At 37.7% G+C, this 15,654-nt stretch overlaps 1 protein-coding gene and 1 non-coding gene across 6 annotated transcripts in view; both read right to left on the reverse strand.

The window, feature by feature from the left end:
- Positions 1-7,034: 7,034 nt before the first annotated feature.
- LPAR1 (lysophosphatidic acid receptor 1) overlaps positions 7,035-15,654 on the reverse strand; it is a 168,141-nt gene continuing 159,521 nt past the window's right edge. For all 5 annotated transcript variants that reach the window (XM_027550499.1, XM_027550496.1, XM_027550498.1 and 2 more), the window contains exon 4: positions 7,035-14,348. In XM_027550499.1, the coding sequence (XP_027406300.1) occupies positions 14,047-14,348 (302 nt within the window). In that variant the 3' untranslated portion in view covers positions 7,035-14,046. The remainder of the gene's footprint in view (positions 14,349-15,654) is intronic.
- TRNAC-GCA lies at positions 14,702-14,773 on the reverse strand. The gene has a single exon. It is a non-coding gene; the product is annotated as a tRNA-Cys (tRNA).

Consider the following 15,654-nt stretch of genomic DNA (forward strand, 5'->3'; position numbering starts at 1 on the left):
AAAAGATGCCTAAGGACCAATATTTATGAATGCATGGGGGAAATAGGCTCTCTAACTGGACATCTTCATGGACATCCAGTTAAGTGGAATCAAAAATCGAATGCCCATATTCAATCGTTGTATCAGCAATTTCACTTCCAGAAATTTATCTTATGGAAGTAGAAAAGTGTGCAAAGATCCATACGGATTCCAGCATTTTTTAAGGATTCTGGAGTGTTTTATTCCAGCATTTTTATTCCAGTTAAATGTTCACCAAGCATTATTTTAATTACAGTTCATGCACTCAGTGGATATGATGCAGCAGTTTAAAAGTTGAGATACGTGTATATCCATATGCATGAAAGCAGTCCAAAATAAGGGAGAAAAACAGGTTATAATATGCATGCCATAATCCAATGTTTGCCTTACAAAAATGCCTTTTACATATTGGAGGTGCAAAAATGTAACTTTCTTGATAACTGAATTTGATCTTCTGAGGTTCTATTTCCATTCAGTGGTAGAAAAAAAATCACTCACTCATGCGGAGTAACTTAGAAAATTATTTTAAAGTTTAGTTTATTGAAGCTTAACTCCATTTGCTTTGGAAAACTTCTTGCTCCATTTTCTGTATTTTTTTCTTGGAAACTTCTCACCTAAGAGGAAACTCATGGAATTCCTGGCATTGGAAATAGGAGGTGTGTCTGTCTCTGAGACTTGCAATGATTCCAGGCTTATCCCACCTGGTGTCTAAGGATTGACACCAGATACAAGCAGCCAGTCATGCCTTGCTTTTGTGCGTTTGCAGTGTGCCCTGCTGCTGTCTGTGGTTCTGACAGGTACTCAGGCCATGAATTCCTGTGCATTCTATCTCCTCCATCCCCGATCCTCAGTCTTTTCCCATCCATCAGGTCACTCAGCAATTTGTGGAATATAACATGACTTTTGGGGGGATGATAGTGCCAAGTGATTAGTTTTTTAGGAGATAAAAAAGCATGACTCTCATCTAAAAATAAAATGAACACACAGCAAATATTTCATTTAGCTCATTAATTCATGAGGGAATCAGTAAGATGTTACAACCCAGTAAAAAAGGAAAATTGAAAGAGTAGGATCTGGAATTCTTCCCATCAGTGTTAAGCTGGAGCAGGGCAACTGCCACCAGGAGGCTCCAAAGGACACTAGGGATGCAACAGCTTTGACCCGTGCGGCAAACCCAGGAAATCTCAGAAGGTTCCCTGCAGCTTGTTTTAATCATTTCATTGACCTTTAAATAACCTGATACTGCATTGAAAGTAATTACATTTGTTGGACTTCAGTGTTGGGATTTACAGTATCTGGTTGAGTACTGTCTTGTTTCTCTTAAATCTGGACTTACTCAACATCCAAATATGCAAACATCTGACTACCTTTTTTATGTCCTCTACTATAGCACTTTTCGGAGCATTTACATATTGAAGAATTATTTTATTGTAAATTAGCTTCCTTTCATATGTTTTCCATTATATTACTGCTAGAGAATTAAGAATATTGATTTTTTTAAAAAAGAAATATGACTAGGTAGATTGCATTACTAAGAATCTCATTTCAAGACAGTAATAATTTTTTAAACTAAAAATTGTTAATAAAGGTAGGCACTGGCTCTGATAAAACTGAGAGCTGCTATACTGCACCATTCTTCTGCCTCTATGGACCTGTGCTCTAGACATTAAGGAGAGAAAATATCTTCAATAGCGACAGTGGCATTGGGCTTTAGTTAGGTTTGGCTTCAGCATAACGGGAAGTCCTGGAACTCTTCCTGTTTAATGGCCTGGGTGGGGCCAGTGCCTCACTAGTATAGGCGATACTTGAAGTCTACCATGCCATTTCTGCTCCAATACACTTGTATAAATGAATGCTGTGGACAATTAGTATACTTCTTAATGATTATTATTTTTGATAGTTCCAAAACTAAAATATGCTAATTTATCTGCATATATGGATATAATTATTCTGAATACATCATTCTTTTCTCTATTATTCTCTTTGAAATGGTCATTTAAATTTTACACAGTAAATTAACTTTAAAGTAAACAAAATCTAATAGATCGCTCCAAATCTGAATTCAGGGTTCATGGTAAATTTGCATCTTCAAAATGTACAAATGTTTACATGAATGAAGCATTCAACTCATGTGTCCTCAAATAAGGCAAGGATATGAGAAGAAAAGAATTAACAAAGATAGGATCAAGAATTACTAAATTCATATATAAGAAGACAGTAGGAAGAATAATAAAACCCAAAAGTTATCGCTTGGAAAATACTAATACATTTGACATCCTCCACCAAAGCTAATAAAAGAGTAGAGGAAACAGAAGGAATATCAATGCATTCATAGTGAGAAGGAAATATGCACTGGCGGTTTCGGTCACTAAGCTGTGTCTCACTCTTTGCCACCCCAGGGCAGGCTCCTCTGTCCTGGGATTTCCCAGGCAATACTCGAGTGGGTCGTCATTTTCTTCTCCAGGGGATCTACCTGACCCAGGGATCAAACCTGGGCCTCCTGCTTGGCAGGATTCATTACCACTGAGCCACCTGGGAAGCCCAAGGTGGCTATAGCCGAGAAGGGACTATAACAAATACAAAAGTGGTATTTGTTTTTTAAGCAGTATGTTTTAATAAGAAAACAGATTAACACACACTCAGCCCTATGTTCAGGGGTAAACAGATCTCCCTCTAGGTGTATCAGAGGTAGCAACTACCAAACACATCTATAAGTGAAGTCAAATTCTTCTCCCTGCCTTCACCCCAAATATGTTCCTTATCTAAATTCTCTTAGTAAATGGCACCACTATCATGCTTCCCTGGTGGCTCAGAGGGTAAAGAGTCTGCCTGCAATGTGGGAGACCCGGGTTCCATCCCCGGGTCAGGAAGATACCCTAGAGAAGGAAATGGCAACACACTCCAGTATTCTTGCCTGGAGAATTCCCATGGACAGAGGAGCCTGGTGGGCTAGCCCATAGGGTCACAAAGAGTTGGACACGACTGAGCAGCTTCACTTTCATTATGCTTAATCCAGAGAGAAGAGAACTTTATTTCATTTTCCCTTATAATACACATCCCATCAAAATCTTGGTGCTTAATCCAGAGAGAAGAGAACTTTATTTCATTTTCCCTTATAATACACATCCCATCAAAATACTAAATCTTGGTTGCTTTTATTTTTTACATGTATCTAAAATAGCCCACTTCTTTTCATTTACACCAACACCCTCATCTAAGCAAACATCATTTTTCACTTCAGATTCGTTAGTAGCATCCTACTGGTCTCCTTGCATTCACTCATGCCCCCATCTAAACTATCACCCAATCAGCTCCTGATTTCCTGCCTTGCCTAGAAACCACTGAGTAGCTCTTGCTCTTAGAATAAAGGAAAAATTCCCCAGGATGAATGATAGGGTTCTACCTAATACAGTTTCTAATCGCCATCCTGATTTTAGCCCTTTTTTTCATGCTCCATGTATGCATTCTTTCATGTACTCAAGAGCATGCTTTAAAATTTTTACACATGACCTACCGTCAACATTTCCATGCCCCCTTTTCATCTAGATAACTTCTACACAGTCTTCAGCTGTAAATTTGAAAGTTACTTTCTCAGAGGAGCCTTGTTTGCTGCCCCTTCCCCTTTTCAGATAAGGTTAAGTCCCCTTCCCCTATAAAATTCATCTCATTCATAATAATTACTTTTATCAGTAAGCTTACTGTAAGCTCTGTGAGAGTAGGCACAGGACTGAACTTTCTGGGGACCCCAACAGAAGAAATGATTCAAATAATATACTCTAGTAACACACATACACACACAAAAAGACAATGTGAAATTTCCAGTTAACGTCATAAATGTGATCTTCAAGGCTGCTGGTGGTGAAGACATAAGAAAGTGAGAAAAACAGTATTGGAAATTAGGAGGGGAATCCTTTTTAAATAGTGGCAGAACATTTAGTAACACTAACACCTACAGGAACGTGGAAGAATTTTTAAAATGTGCCTATAGGCTGGGTAGTTTAACTAAGGAGATCTCCAGGTATAGTACTGCAGATTTTGCCTGTGTTTTTACAGGCATTTATAGTAAAATACAACAGGAGAGAGATGAGCTAAAGAAAGGATTGTTAAATACAAATAACCCAGGAATTGTTTGGTTTGAAAACTATCAATTTCTAAAAATAGTAAAGAGTGCTAAGTAAAAATGACTTTGGGCAAAGAACAAATTAAGGACACTGTCAGGAAAACATGGTCTAAAGATGAAGCTAAGTTTATGACCAGACAGTATTTTCTTCATATTTCAGAAACCCTTAACTAGGTGCCTCCAAGAACCATCCAAACAGGACTTCTAAAAAATCAAAGTGTTGCCCTGGCTATAAACATGTGTAGGTTTGTCTGTGGACACAAATTTTCAGCCTTTGGGTAAGTACCAAGGATCTCAATTGCTGGATGCTAAGAATGTGTTTAGTTTTGTAAGAAACACCAAATTGTCTTATAAAGTAGCTGAACCATTTTGCATCCCCACCAGCAATGAATGAGAGTTCCTATTGCTCCATATCCTTGCCAGCATTTGATGTTATCATTCTTTTAAATTTTTGCTATTCTAATAGGGGAGAAGGAAATGGCAACCCACTCCAGTACTCTTGCCTGGAGAATCCCATGGATGGAGAAGCCTGGTAGGCTACAGTCCATGGGGTCACAAAGAGTCGGACACGACTGAGCAACTTCACTCATTCTAACAGGTTTATGGATATCATCACTGACTCAATGGACATGAGTTTGAGCTGGTGACAGACAGGGAGGCCTGGCATGCTGCAGTCCATGGTGTTGCAAAGAGTTGGGCATGACTGAGCAACTGAACTGACTGACTGATTGAATAGGTTTATAGCGATATCTTGTTCTTTTATTTGGATTTTCCTTAATAACATATGATGTTGAGCATCTTTTTGTATGTTTGTTTGCCATCTATATATTTTCTTTAGTGAATCACCAGTTCAGGTTTTTTACCAATTTTTAAAAAATTGTACTTTTAAAATTATTATTGTTTAATGTTAGGAGTTCTTTGTATATTTTGGGAGAGTGTTTACCATCATCTTTTGCCGGTATTTTCTCTCAGTCTGCAGCTTGTCTTCTCATTCTCTTGACAGCATCTTTCACAGAGCAGATACTTCTAATTTTAATTTAGTTTATCAATTATTTCTTTCATGGATCATGCCTTTAGTGTTGTATCTAAAAAGTCCTTGCCAAACTTGAGGTCTTCTAAAGCTTTTTTTTTAACCTTTGTTAACGTCTAGATTTGTCGTTTTGCATTTTATATTTATGTCTTTAATCCACTTAAATTTTTGTGAAGAGTATAAGTTCTGTGTCTAGATTCATGTTTTTACACGGGGATATTCAGTTGTTCTAGTACCATTTATTTAAAAGCCTACATTTGTTTCATTGTATTGGAACAAATCTTTGTTCCCTTCTCAAAGATCAGTTAACTATGTTTGGGCAGGTCGACTTTCAGGCTCTCTATTCTGTTCCATTGATCTACTTGTCCAATAATTCACCAGTATCAGACTGTCTTGATTTTAAAGTTGGATAGTGTCAGCCGGACTGTCTTGATCTTAAAGTTGGGTAGTGTCAATTCTCCAATTTTGTCCTTCTTAATTATTACATTGGTTATTCTGGGTCTTTTTCCTCTCCATAAAAACTTTAGAATCTGTTAATATCTAATATCTTTCTGGGATTTGGGTTGAGACTGCATTGAATCTATAAATCTATTTGTAAAAAACTGACACCTGACAATATACACAAACTTGGAATATCTTTCCATTTATTTAGTTTTCTAATTTTTTAATCAGAATTTTTAGTTTTTCTCATATAGATCTTGTCCATGTTTTGTTAGATTTATATCTAAGTATTGAGTTGGTCAAAAAGTTCGTGTGAGTTTTTCCATAAGATTATGGAATAAACTTTTTGGCCAATCCATTATTTCATTTTGGACAAGGCAATGGCACCCCACTCCAGTACTCTTGCCTGGGAAATCCCATGGATGGAGGAGCCTGGAAGGCTGCAGTCCATGGTGTCACGAAGAGTCGGACATGACTGAGCAACTTCACTTTCACTTTCCACTTTCATGCATTGGAGAAGGAAATGGCAACCCACTCCAGTGTTCTTGCCTGGAGAATCCCAGGGACGGGGGAGCCTGGTGGGCTGCCGTCTATGGGGTCCCACAGAGTCGGACATGACTAAAGCGACTTAGCAGCAGCAGCAGTTCACTTTCTTTAGCACTAATGTAAATGGTGTTGTTTTTAACTTCACATTCCACTTGTTCGTTGCTGTAAGAAGGTGATTAACTTTTGCACATTAATCATAACACTTACCTTTCTATAATTGATTAGTTTCAGTTTTTTGTCGATTTGTTCAGATTTTCTATGTACACATACTATCTGCAAACACAGTCTGTTGTATTTCTTCCTCCTTCGCCTGTATATCTTTTTTCTTGGCTTAGCACACTAAAATAGTGATTTTTTCTTTTCTTCTACTTACTTTGATTTTAATTTGCCCTTCTTTTTTATTTCCCTAAAGTGGATGCCCAGATGATTGATTTCAGATCTTCTTTCCTAATATACACATTCACTGCTATAAATTTCCCTCTAAGCACTGCTTTCACTACATCCCACAAATTTTGATAGGTTGTATATTCATTTTTATTTAGTTCAAGATACTTTTAAATTTTCCATGAGATTTATTCTTTTATGCATATGTTATATAGAAATTCTTTACATCTAAGTATTTGGGGAGTTTCCACGCAAACTTGTAAAGACACTGACAGCCTCTAGTATTGGTGAAATAGTCTCATACATGTGGGACCATAAACTGATATGATTTTGGGGGGTATGTTTTCTGCTATTCTCTACAAAAAAATTGTTTTAATGTACCTTCCCTATGATGCAGAAAAGCTAGACAATTAGAAACCTAACATTCATAAAAATTTAATACTATTTATTAGTTATTATAAGCTATGTTGCAGTGACAAATGAACCACAAAAATCTTACCATACACAGAGTAAATGTTTATTTCTTGATCATGCTATACATTCATTATAAGTTGGCAGGGATTTTGCACTACAGAGTCATTCCAGGTCCCAGACTCATGAGGACATCATTCTCTTTATGTCCACATCACGGTGCTTGGCTTTCAGGGGGAAAAAAGACCTAGAGAGTAGCACAGGAGCTTTTTACTTGCTCCGCCTAGAAACGACACTGGTCAACATCTGCTTACAGGCTACTGGCCATGATGTGTCACATGGACCTGCTGAACAGAACTGTAGTTTTCCTACAGCCCAGGAAGGAGAATGTAAGACATTAATGGGTTCTAAACATCTCTACCTCAACTATACAATTAGGTAGATACATATTTATCAACTTTGGATCTATCTCTGTAATGTACTGTCAAAAAAAAAAAAAAAACCAACCACCAAAAATATGCTGTATTTAGCTAACTTTATTTTGTGAAAGAAATATCTCCAAGTCTCTGGATAATATTTTCAGTTATTAAGTTCTGCTCTTTTATTCCTCCCCATTTCCTTGCTTTTCTTTCTTTCTATTCAGACAGGTCAACAGCTCTGGTGTTTCCTATCTTGAAGAGGAATGGGAAAGATGACAGCAGAGGAGTACGGACTCCAAGATCTGGATCTTCAGTCCTGAGAAAGCATGCTGAGCTTCATGTATCACACTTGAAGCTTCCCAACTGCACACCTCTCCTTGGGTGGCTCAGATATTTCAAAATGTACCGTCTTCTTTCCGTAAACGTGCTCATGATCCGATGTTCCTTAGTGTCACCGAGGCCAAGGTCATAACCCGAGGAATGACTTCATTACACAGTCACCAGGTCCCAGACATCTTGTTCTCCAGCCATCTCCTTCTCTACACCTCCACGACCACCTTCATCTTCCATTAATGTGACAACCTCTGATCCTGTCATTTGCCTCCAGGCTTCCTCCTCTTCAATTTATTTTGACGCATAAACCAGACTCTGTCACTCCCTTTACGTAAGTCCTTTAATACAGTCCACCTATTTCACAGGATAAAATCACTTTCCAAATCACTCAGACATCATACCTGCTGCCTTTCAAGCTTCTTTCTCATAGTCCTTCTTTTCAAAATGCATGGTCTCGCCAAGCACTTACACATTTTGCCTGGAATTCCTACCTATTTATGCTGGATTCATGTCCATTTTTCTAATGGGGTGTTTTCATGGGCGCTGGTTATGTGGGTAGAAGTTGAAGAGCCTGGCAGAGCCACTCCTTCGTGCAACTCAGGCTCAAGGAGTGGGCTTTGAGGGGACAATTCCCGTCCCAAGAGGAAGGCTTTTTTAGACTCTCAAAGGTAGTTCCTCTCTCTGCCTTCTTTATCCCTTTATCTTCCTTTAATTTCTTTGGCATGCAATATTCTCCTTCATAGCATTTAATACAATTTGTAATTTTACTTTTAACTTACTTCTCCCATTATCTCCCTCACTCCTACTGAATTTTAAGGTTCATTAAAGATCTCGCGTATCTCCTCTACAGCAGTATCTCATGGGCCCCGTACACAGAGGGCCTCAAAAATGTCCTTCTGGATGCATAAATTAAAGAACAAGTGATAGTAACAACAATGACAACACCTAATTATGTTCTTACAGTTCTCAGTCAAGAAGCATTTAGTAAAGGCATCGTATTTTCAGCTTTGTTCTAGTCACTTGAATTCACTTAAAGGAGGTGGAAAGTACCAGTCTATCTCATTCTCAAAGGATGTATAATCTAGCTCAGGATACAGGTATACTTGCAACAATGTAAACCCTACAGAGAACAATTCAGGTGCTGCCCATGACCTCATATTACCTATTACTTTTACTGTACTAGGTTCTTTAAAGGACTTTTTAAAATGCAATGCATTGTACTGATCAAGAAACTCATCATTTGTTTGGCGAGCCAAGATAAGTACATATGAGGAATTAGGAATTACAACATAAAAAATAAATAATTAGGTTCAAAAAGTTCTCTAGACAACAAATATCAGACCCCCAATTTTTCCTCTGAGACACAATTTCCTCATGTGTAACAATGTCATTGCAAAGATCAAAATACAAATTATATAAATGTAGATAACACTACAGATTCAAAACATAATAACATTAAATATCAAAATAAGTTAAATAAGCCACAGAAAGCACAAGTGTTGTATCATTTGCAGCCCTTGTCCTTGTTTTTTCATTGCTCCTACTTAATTTTAACTGCAACATTCTTACACATGAAGGGAAACCTTTTATCAGGCTTATGGAACTAAGGAGCATTTCTTGGTTAAGAATACCTTTTCCTGTGGCTCACCCATTTTCTTTCATTTAAACAAGCGAGTATTAATAAGTAGTACCATTTAGCACTGTGTGAGGTGAGGTGGAGAATACAAAGTGAAGTAAGATTCCTTTCCTGAAAGAAAGATTAAAGGTAAGAGATAAGATGCAAAACAGGCAGCAAGACTGAAGCCTCGCCCCTGATGCCAGTGGGAAGACACTGAGTTTCAGGAAAGAAAACATAAAATCGCTTTGTGACAGTCTGTTTGACAGGTGATGTGCTCAGCCAGCATCTGCGGTCTAGCTTCCATCCCGCAGGAGAGATTCTTACTTTTTACTTATTTCTGTATTCCTTGAAATATTGTTAGGTTTGTGTAGCTTTTACAATCACAAAACTCCCTCTCCCTCTGTATGGAGAGTACATAGCAACAACAACAACTTCTAGGGAAGTTATCAAGCCCCACATTCTGAAACTATTGTCATATGTAGAGAAGTTTTTAGGAGTTTCAATACGAAAAAAGTTAAAATGTAACTGCAATGAGAACAGATTAGTGGTTGCTAGGAGTCAGAACGGGGTAAAGGAGATAGTGTTTATAAAGGTGTAACAGGAGAGAGCCTTGTGGGGGCCAATCCTTGTTCTGTACCTTGTCTGTATCCCTGTCAGTATCCTAGCTGTGATGTCATACTCTGGTTTCACAAGATATCACCACTGGGAGAAACTGAATTAAGGGTATAAGGATCTTGTCATACTATTTCTTACAACTGCACATGGACTTTAAATTATCTCTAAAGTTTAATTTTAAAATAACAGCAACAGTATAACCAACTGGATCAAATCAGAATTCATGAGCCCATATTAGTATAAATAAATGAATAAATGGGAGAGGACAAAGCTTTTTTTCAAAGTAGAGAGCTAACTAATACATTTTAAAAAAGAGAATTAGAAATTCATTTGGCAACCATCAGTGAATGATTCATTCATCTAAGAAATATCAACAGATGGTAAAATCAGATGTTAAAATTTGATGAAGAACAGAATATTTCCTACAACATGCTTATTATAAAAGAAAAAACAGGTGTTCCCCCCACCCCCACAGTGGAGAAATATGGCAGACATTATCTTAAGAAATTGAGTTAACGTTACCAGTAATGCAGTGAGAAGAACCACAGTAGCATCTTACTTATAGACACTGAAATTTGAATTTCATATAATTTTCAAGTTTCAAAAAATATTCCCTTTCCTCCCTCAATCACTTTCAAGTGATTTTTAAATGTAAAACCCATTCTTAGCTCACAGGTCATACAAAAACAGGTAGATTTGGCCAACAGGCCATAGTTTATCAATCTCTACTTTAGATTTGTAAATGATCTTTACCTGCCATATCATTAAACAGATTAACAGTAAGTAATCTGTGAATATGAGCACTATCAATCAAAGAATCAGAGAATTTTTGTCTAGACTATACAAAGTACAGACGAATGTGAGAGACTAACCGATCCCTGCTGTGGAAGGCTGATGACTTGCTTTGGCTCTTCGCTACACACATTTCTTCTGTCAGATGGTGCCTAAGTTCAAGTCCATCCCAACACAAAGAAACAACCCCAAGCCTTCTGAGCGTTTGGGATCAGGTACAGCTCACTTTGTGTTAAAAAATAAGCCATTTGTTTCCAAAGGTCTTGTAATAATGAAGGGACCTGATAAAGCATTTCTACGTTTTTTATCTAGCACAAGTCACACTCTGGGTTTAAGAAGAAAGGCTGGAAACAATATCACAAAATTCCATTTTAGAAGTTGAGAGACTCATGGAATAAATGAGAAAGATGATGAACAATGGAGCATAATGCAATGGTTAACTGGGAAAGAACATGAGAAAACCAGTAAGACTCACTAATTGTATAATGTTAGCTGAGGTTTCGAATCCAGGAAATTATGTTTTCACTGGAAAAAAAAACAAAACAAAACAAACAGCAACAAAACATGGTTAATTAGTGAATAAGAGCTTTGAGGCATTTGATTTCTAACAGTCTTACAACTACCTAAATTTAAATGTTTAGAATCCTATTTTAAATACTCACTGAGACATTCATTTGAATAAACCCCTTGTTATCTGCCTCCAACATCTTAGCAATATATGGAAAAGAATATATTTAGCATATATCTGGGAGGTACCTATCACTTTTATCTTCTTAGTTATTAAAAACATAAAGATAACCGTAAGTTTATAAACTCCTGGTGAGAGTTTACCATAAAGTCATCATAAAGTTTTTATAAAATTAGTTTTTCCAAAAGAAACTCACTCACATAGTTACACTGCTGGGATGAAGTATTATCCTAAGATGTTATCTCTCCTTTCAGACAACATAAACCACCATCTCTCGGACACTGAAGAGACTTATGACTATGAAAAACTAAAAGCAATTCTGAGCTGGGGAAGCATATGGTGGGTTCCCCTCTGAGTTTAGAAGCCCCTGTGGCAGGAACAGAGAAGAGGTCACAGAAGGCAGACGCCATGCAGTGCAAAGATGACTCTTGCACAAGAGAAGCAGCACTGACCAGAACCATACATTGCCAAACACTGGTTGAGAATGATTTATTAAAGTCCAAGTAGCATGTTTTTAAATTTCAAATAGTCCACATCTTCAAAGTGTGCATGAATAAAAGTCCAAGTTCATTTCTTTCCTTCCTCTACAAAAGGCTCTATATTGTGCATAAAATCTGTGCAGATGCCTTCTGCTACCTGGTTCCCCATACTCCTTCTGGTTTGGGCACTTGTTAAGTGTGCTCTCTGCTCAAATGGTGACCATACACTGACTTCCTCCTTCCTGAACAGACGTTCTTCTCCTGGACATCTCTCTCTTAAACGTACTCCTAACTTTCCCACACCTGCTTCATGACTGTGACTTTACTGGTTACTTATTACTACAAACCGGTGCAATAATTAGTTGAGCTGGACGGTTAAACAGGTATCACCTAACACGGTGGGGTGGCCCTCAAGAACACACAGTAATTATCTAGTCACATACAGACACATTCAACCCATTTGCTACAGAAGCTGTTTAATATGAAGGTGGTCCTTTATTCATTCGACATGTTCGATTTCTTTGCATTTTCTTCCATTCCACATTAAAGTTGTGGTTACCAAGAGCCGGGTCATTGTTGCTCAAATGAAATCTGGAATTGCTAAGCATATTAAGTAGGGTATCCTGGCTGTTTGTGACAACAGACTGTTTCTAGTCCATTTTGTTATATAAAAAAGTCACTCTCAACTAAAGTAACCACTGCATTTCCTTTGTAAAAAGGTAATTTAACTGGCTTTTCTCACTGTTGCCACCCACATAGGGCAAAAGTAGGAAATCTCCTTTTATAAAAGGTAAGAGCATAAAAAGACATTTCACATTTTTTAAAAAAACATCCTTCACGGCAATGTATCCTAAGTAAATAATCAATTATATGGACAAAGTTTTATGTACATAAATTTTTGCAACATTATTTATAATAATGAAAATTAGACATAAAATCGTGAAAATTAGACATAACCAACAATACAGGAATGGTTAAACTGAGTTGCATCCATTAAATGGAATATTATATAGCCAGTAAAGTCATGTTTTTGTAAAATTTTTAATGCCATAGGAAAATGTGGCAATTCTGCAGTGGAAAAAAACAAACTGGTTATAAAATTGTTTACAGTATGACTGCAATTATATATAAAGGTATACAATACACATAGCATACACAGGGGAAAAGCTGTTAACTGTGGTTACTTCTGGGTTGTGATATCAGTATTTTTTCTGTTTTATACATTTCTGCATTTTTCAAGTTTTCTACAATGACTGTGTATTATAATACAGAAAAACACAGGTTATTAAAAAAAAATTCCTCTGATGAACTGATAATTAGAATGTACTTGGGTACCATAAATATGTGGGACCATACCACTGTGCTCATCTTCTATAACTTTTATAGAGTACATATTCTTCTGATAATAAACTTACATTTCCTGTTTTATACATGTTACAACACTTTAATAAAAAAAAGGTAATATTGTGATTAGATCATTGTTTGTTTCATAACCTAAACAAATACTGGCTTTGACATCTAGGTTTTTCTACTTCCTAGAACATTTAAAATTAACACTCTTTTGTCTTTTTAAGTATGGCATACTGCACACACAGATTTTCATGCATGCTTTCTAAAAACGTAATTCTAATTTACAATTTTCCTAACATAAGGAAAAAAATGGAGTTATAAATCATTTAAAAACAGTCTACAGTCTTATCCATCACAAGCATGCTGATAGGCATAAACATGTTTATTAAATGAAATGTATCCTTTAAGAAGAGAAAAAGGGAAGCCTGCATGTAAATGAAGTTGTGGATTCAATTAGTCAGAATTTATTCTGACTTGCACCAAATCATACAAAAACTTTTGAAGACTAGTTAGTGTAGTGTACACGGACGCTCCAGAGTCTGTGTATGAATTCCATTGCAAGATCTCCACTTTCTACTTTCAAAAGGAATGGGAGCAGGATGAGGGGTATCACATAAGCTAATTTTTTCAATATATGTCAAGTCTTGGTGGGTCAAGAACAAATACTGCCATGGGTTAGTGTTTAAGTACATGAATGTAGTTTTCCTCTCTTTCTCACACCCCACCCTGCCCTGGCCTTTGGGGAGGGGGAGGCTGTTCATCCCTCAATAGATGCTGGCCGCCTCTCATCTTAGTTTCTTTCCTAAACCACGGAGTGGTCATTGCTGTGAACTCCAGCCAGGATGGTGTGGTTGAGGGAGGAAGCCGAGCGGTCCGAGCCTTCCGTCGGGCCGCTGGTGTTCTCACTGCGCTGGCAGCAGAGGATCTGCCTGAAGGTGGCGCTCATCTCCTTGTCGCGGTAGGAGTAGATGATGGGGTTCATGGCAGAGTTGAACTCGGCAAGCAGAAGGAAAAATTTCTCATAGGCCAGAACGTCACACTGGGGGCAGCACACGTCGAGAAGTAACAAGACCAGTCCAGGAGTCCAGCAGATGATAAAGGCACCTGTAGGGTCGGGGAGCGGGAACGGGAAGGTTTAAAGAGAGAACAGAAAAATAGAATGATGAAGGGAGCACCCATATGGTGAAATGATTTCAGCTCAAGGTCAAAATAATGAGCTCCAAAGGCATCAGATCATCATTTGAAATAAAATGTTCATGTTCTGAAATAATCAGAACAGATTCTGACAATAAAATGAGCAATTGAATAAAATCTTATTAATTCAGAGTGAGTGAAGTCGCTCAGTCGTGTCTGTCTCTTTGCGACCCCGTGGACCGTAGCCCGCCAGGCTCCTCTGTCCATGGAATTCTCCAGGCAAGAATACTGGAGTGGGTTGCCATTTCCTTCTCCAGGGGATCTTCCCAAACCAGGGATCGAACCTGGGTCTCCTGCATTGCAGGCAGACACTTTATCCTCTGAGCCACCAGGGAAGCCCTAGGACCTTACTAAATTGACTATTTATGAGACATTGATGATTACTTTTAACAAAACAGAGTTTGCTAAGCAATTGAGATACAAAATAGAGATATTCAGCATTTAGGATACACACTTTGATGCTTATAAAAAATACTGTGTTTTATAACATAAGATTGTTCTCAGGAAAAACCACTGTGATAAATGCCCTCTCATTTTAGTTAAAGCACAGTTTCCGGATTCAGTATGACCTCAGATCCTTGCTTTGCTATTTATTAAATTGGATGAATTTAGGCAAAATACTTTCTTTTTTATTGAAGTATAGTTGATTTACAATGCTGGGTTAGTTTCATGTGTATAGCAAAGTGATTCAAATATATATACTTTTTCAGATTCTTTTTCCATTATCGATTACTATAAGGTTGGTGAATACAGTAGCCTATGCTATACAATAGGTCCTTATTGTTGGCAAATTAGTTTTCTTACCTGTTTTCTCATCTGAAAAGTAGAAATAATTACATTTACCTCATTTGGTTTGTTGTAGGAGTAAATGAGTGAGTCAGTGAAAGTTGCTCAGTCATGTCCGACTCTTTGCGACCCTGTCCATGGAATTCTGCCAGGCTTCTCAGTCCATAGAATTCTCCAGGCAATTCTACTGGAGTGGGTAGCCATTCCCTTCTCTAAGGGATCTTCCCAACCCAGGGATTGAACCCAGGTCTCCTGCATTGCACACGGATCCTTCACTGTCTGAGTCACCAGGGAAGCCCAAGAATACAGGAGCGGGTAGCCGTTCCCTTCTCCAGAGGATCTTCCTAACCCAGGAATCGAACCAGGGTCTCCTGCATTGCAGGCAGACTCTTTACCAGCTGAGCTTCCAGGGCTAAGAAAATAATCACTC

The sequence above is a fragment of the Bos indicus x Bos taurus genome, chromosome 8 (assembly GCF_003369695.1).
Source record: "Bos indicus x Bos taurus breed Angus x Brahman F1 hybrid chromosome 8, Bos_hybrid_MaternalHap_v2.0, whole genome shotgun sequence".
Lineage (NCBI taxonomy): Eukaryota > Metazoa > Chordata > Mammalia > Artiodactyla > Bovidae > Bos > Bos indicus x Bos taurus.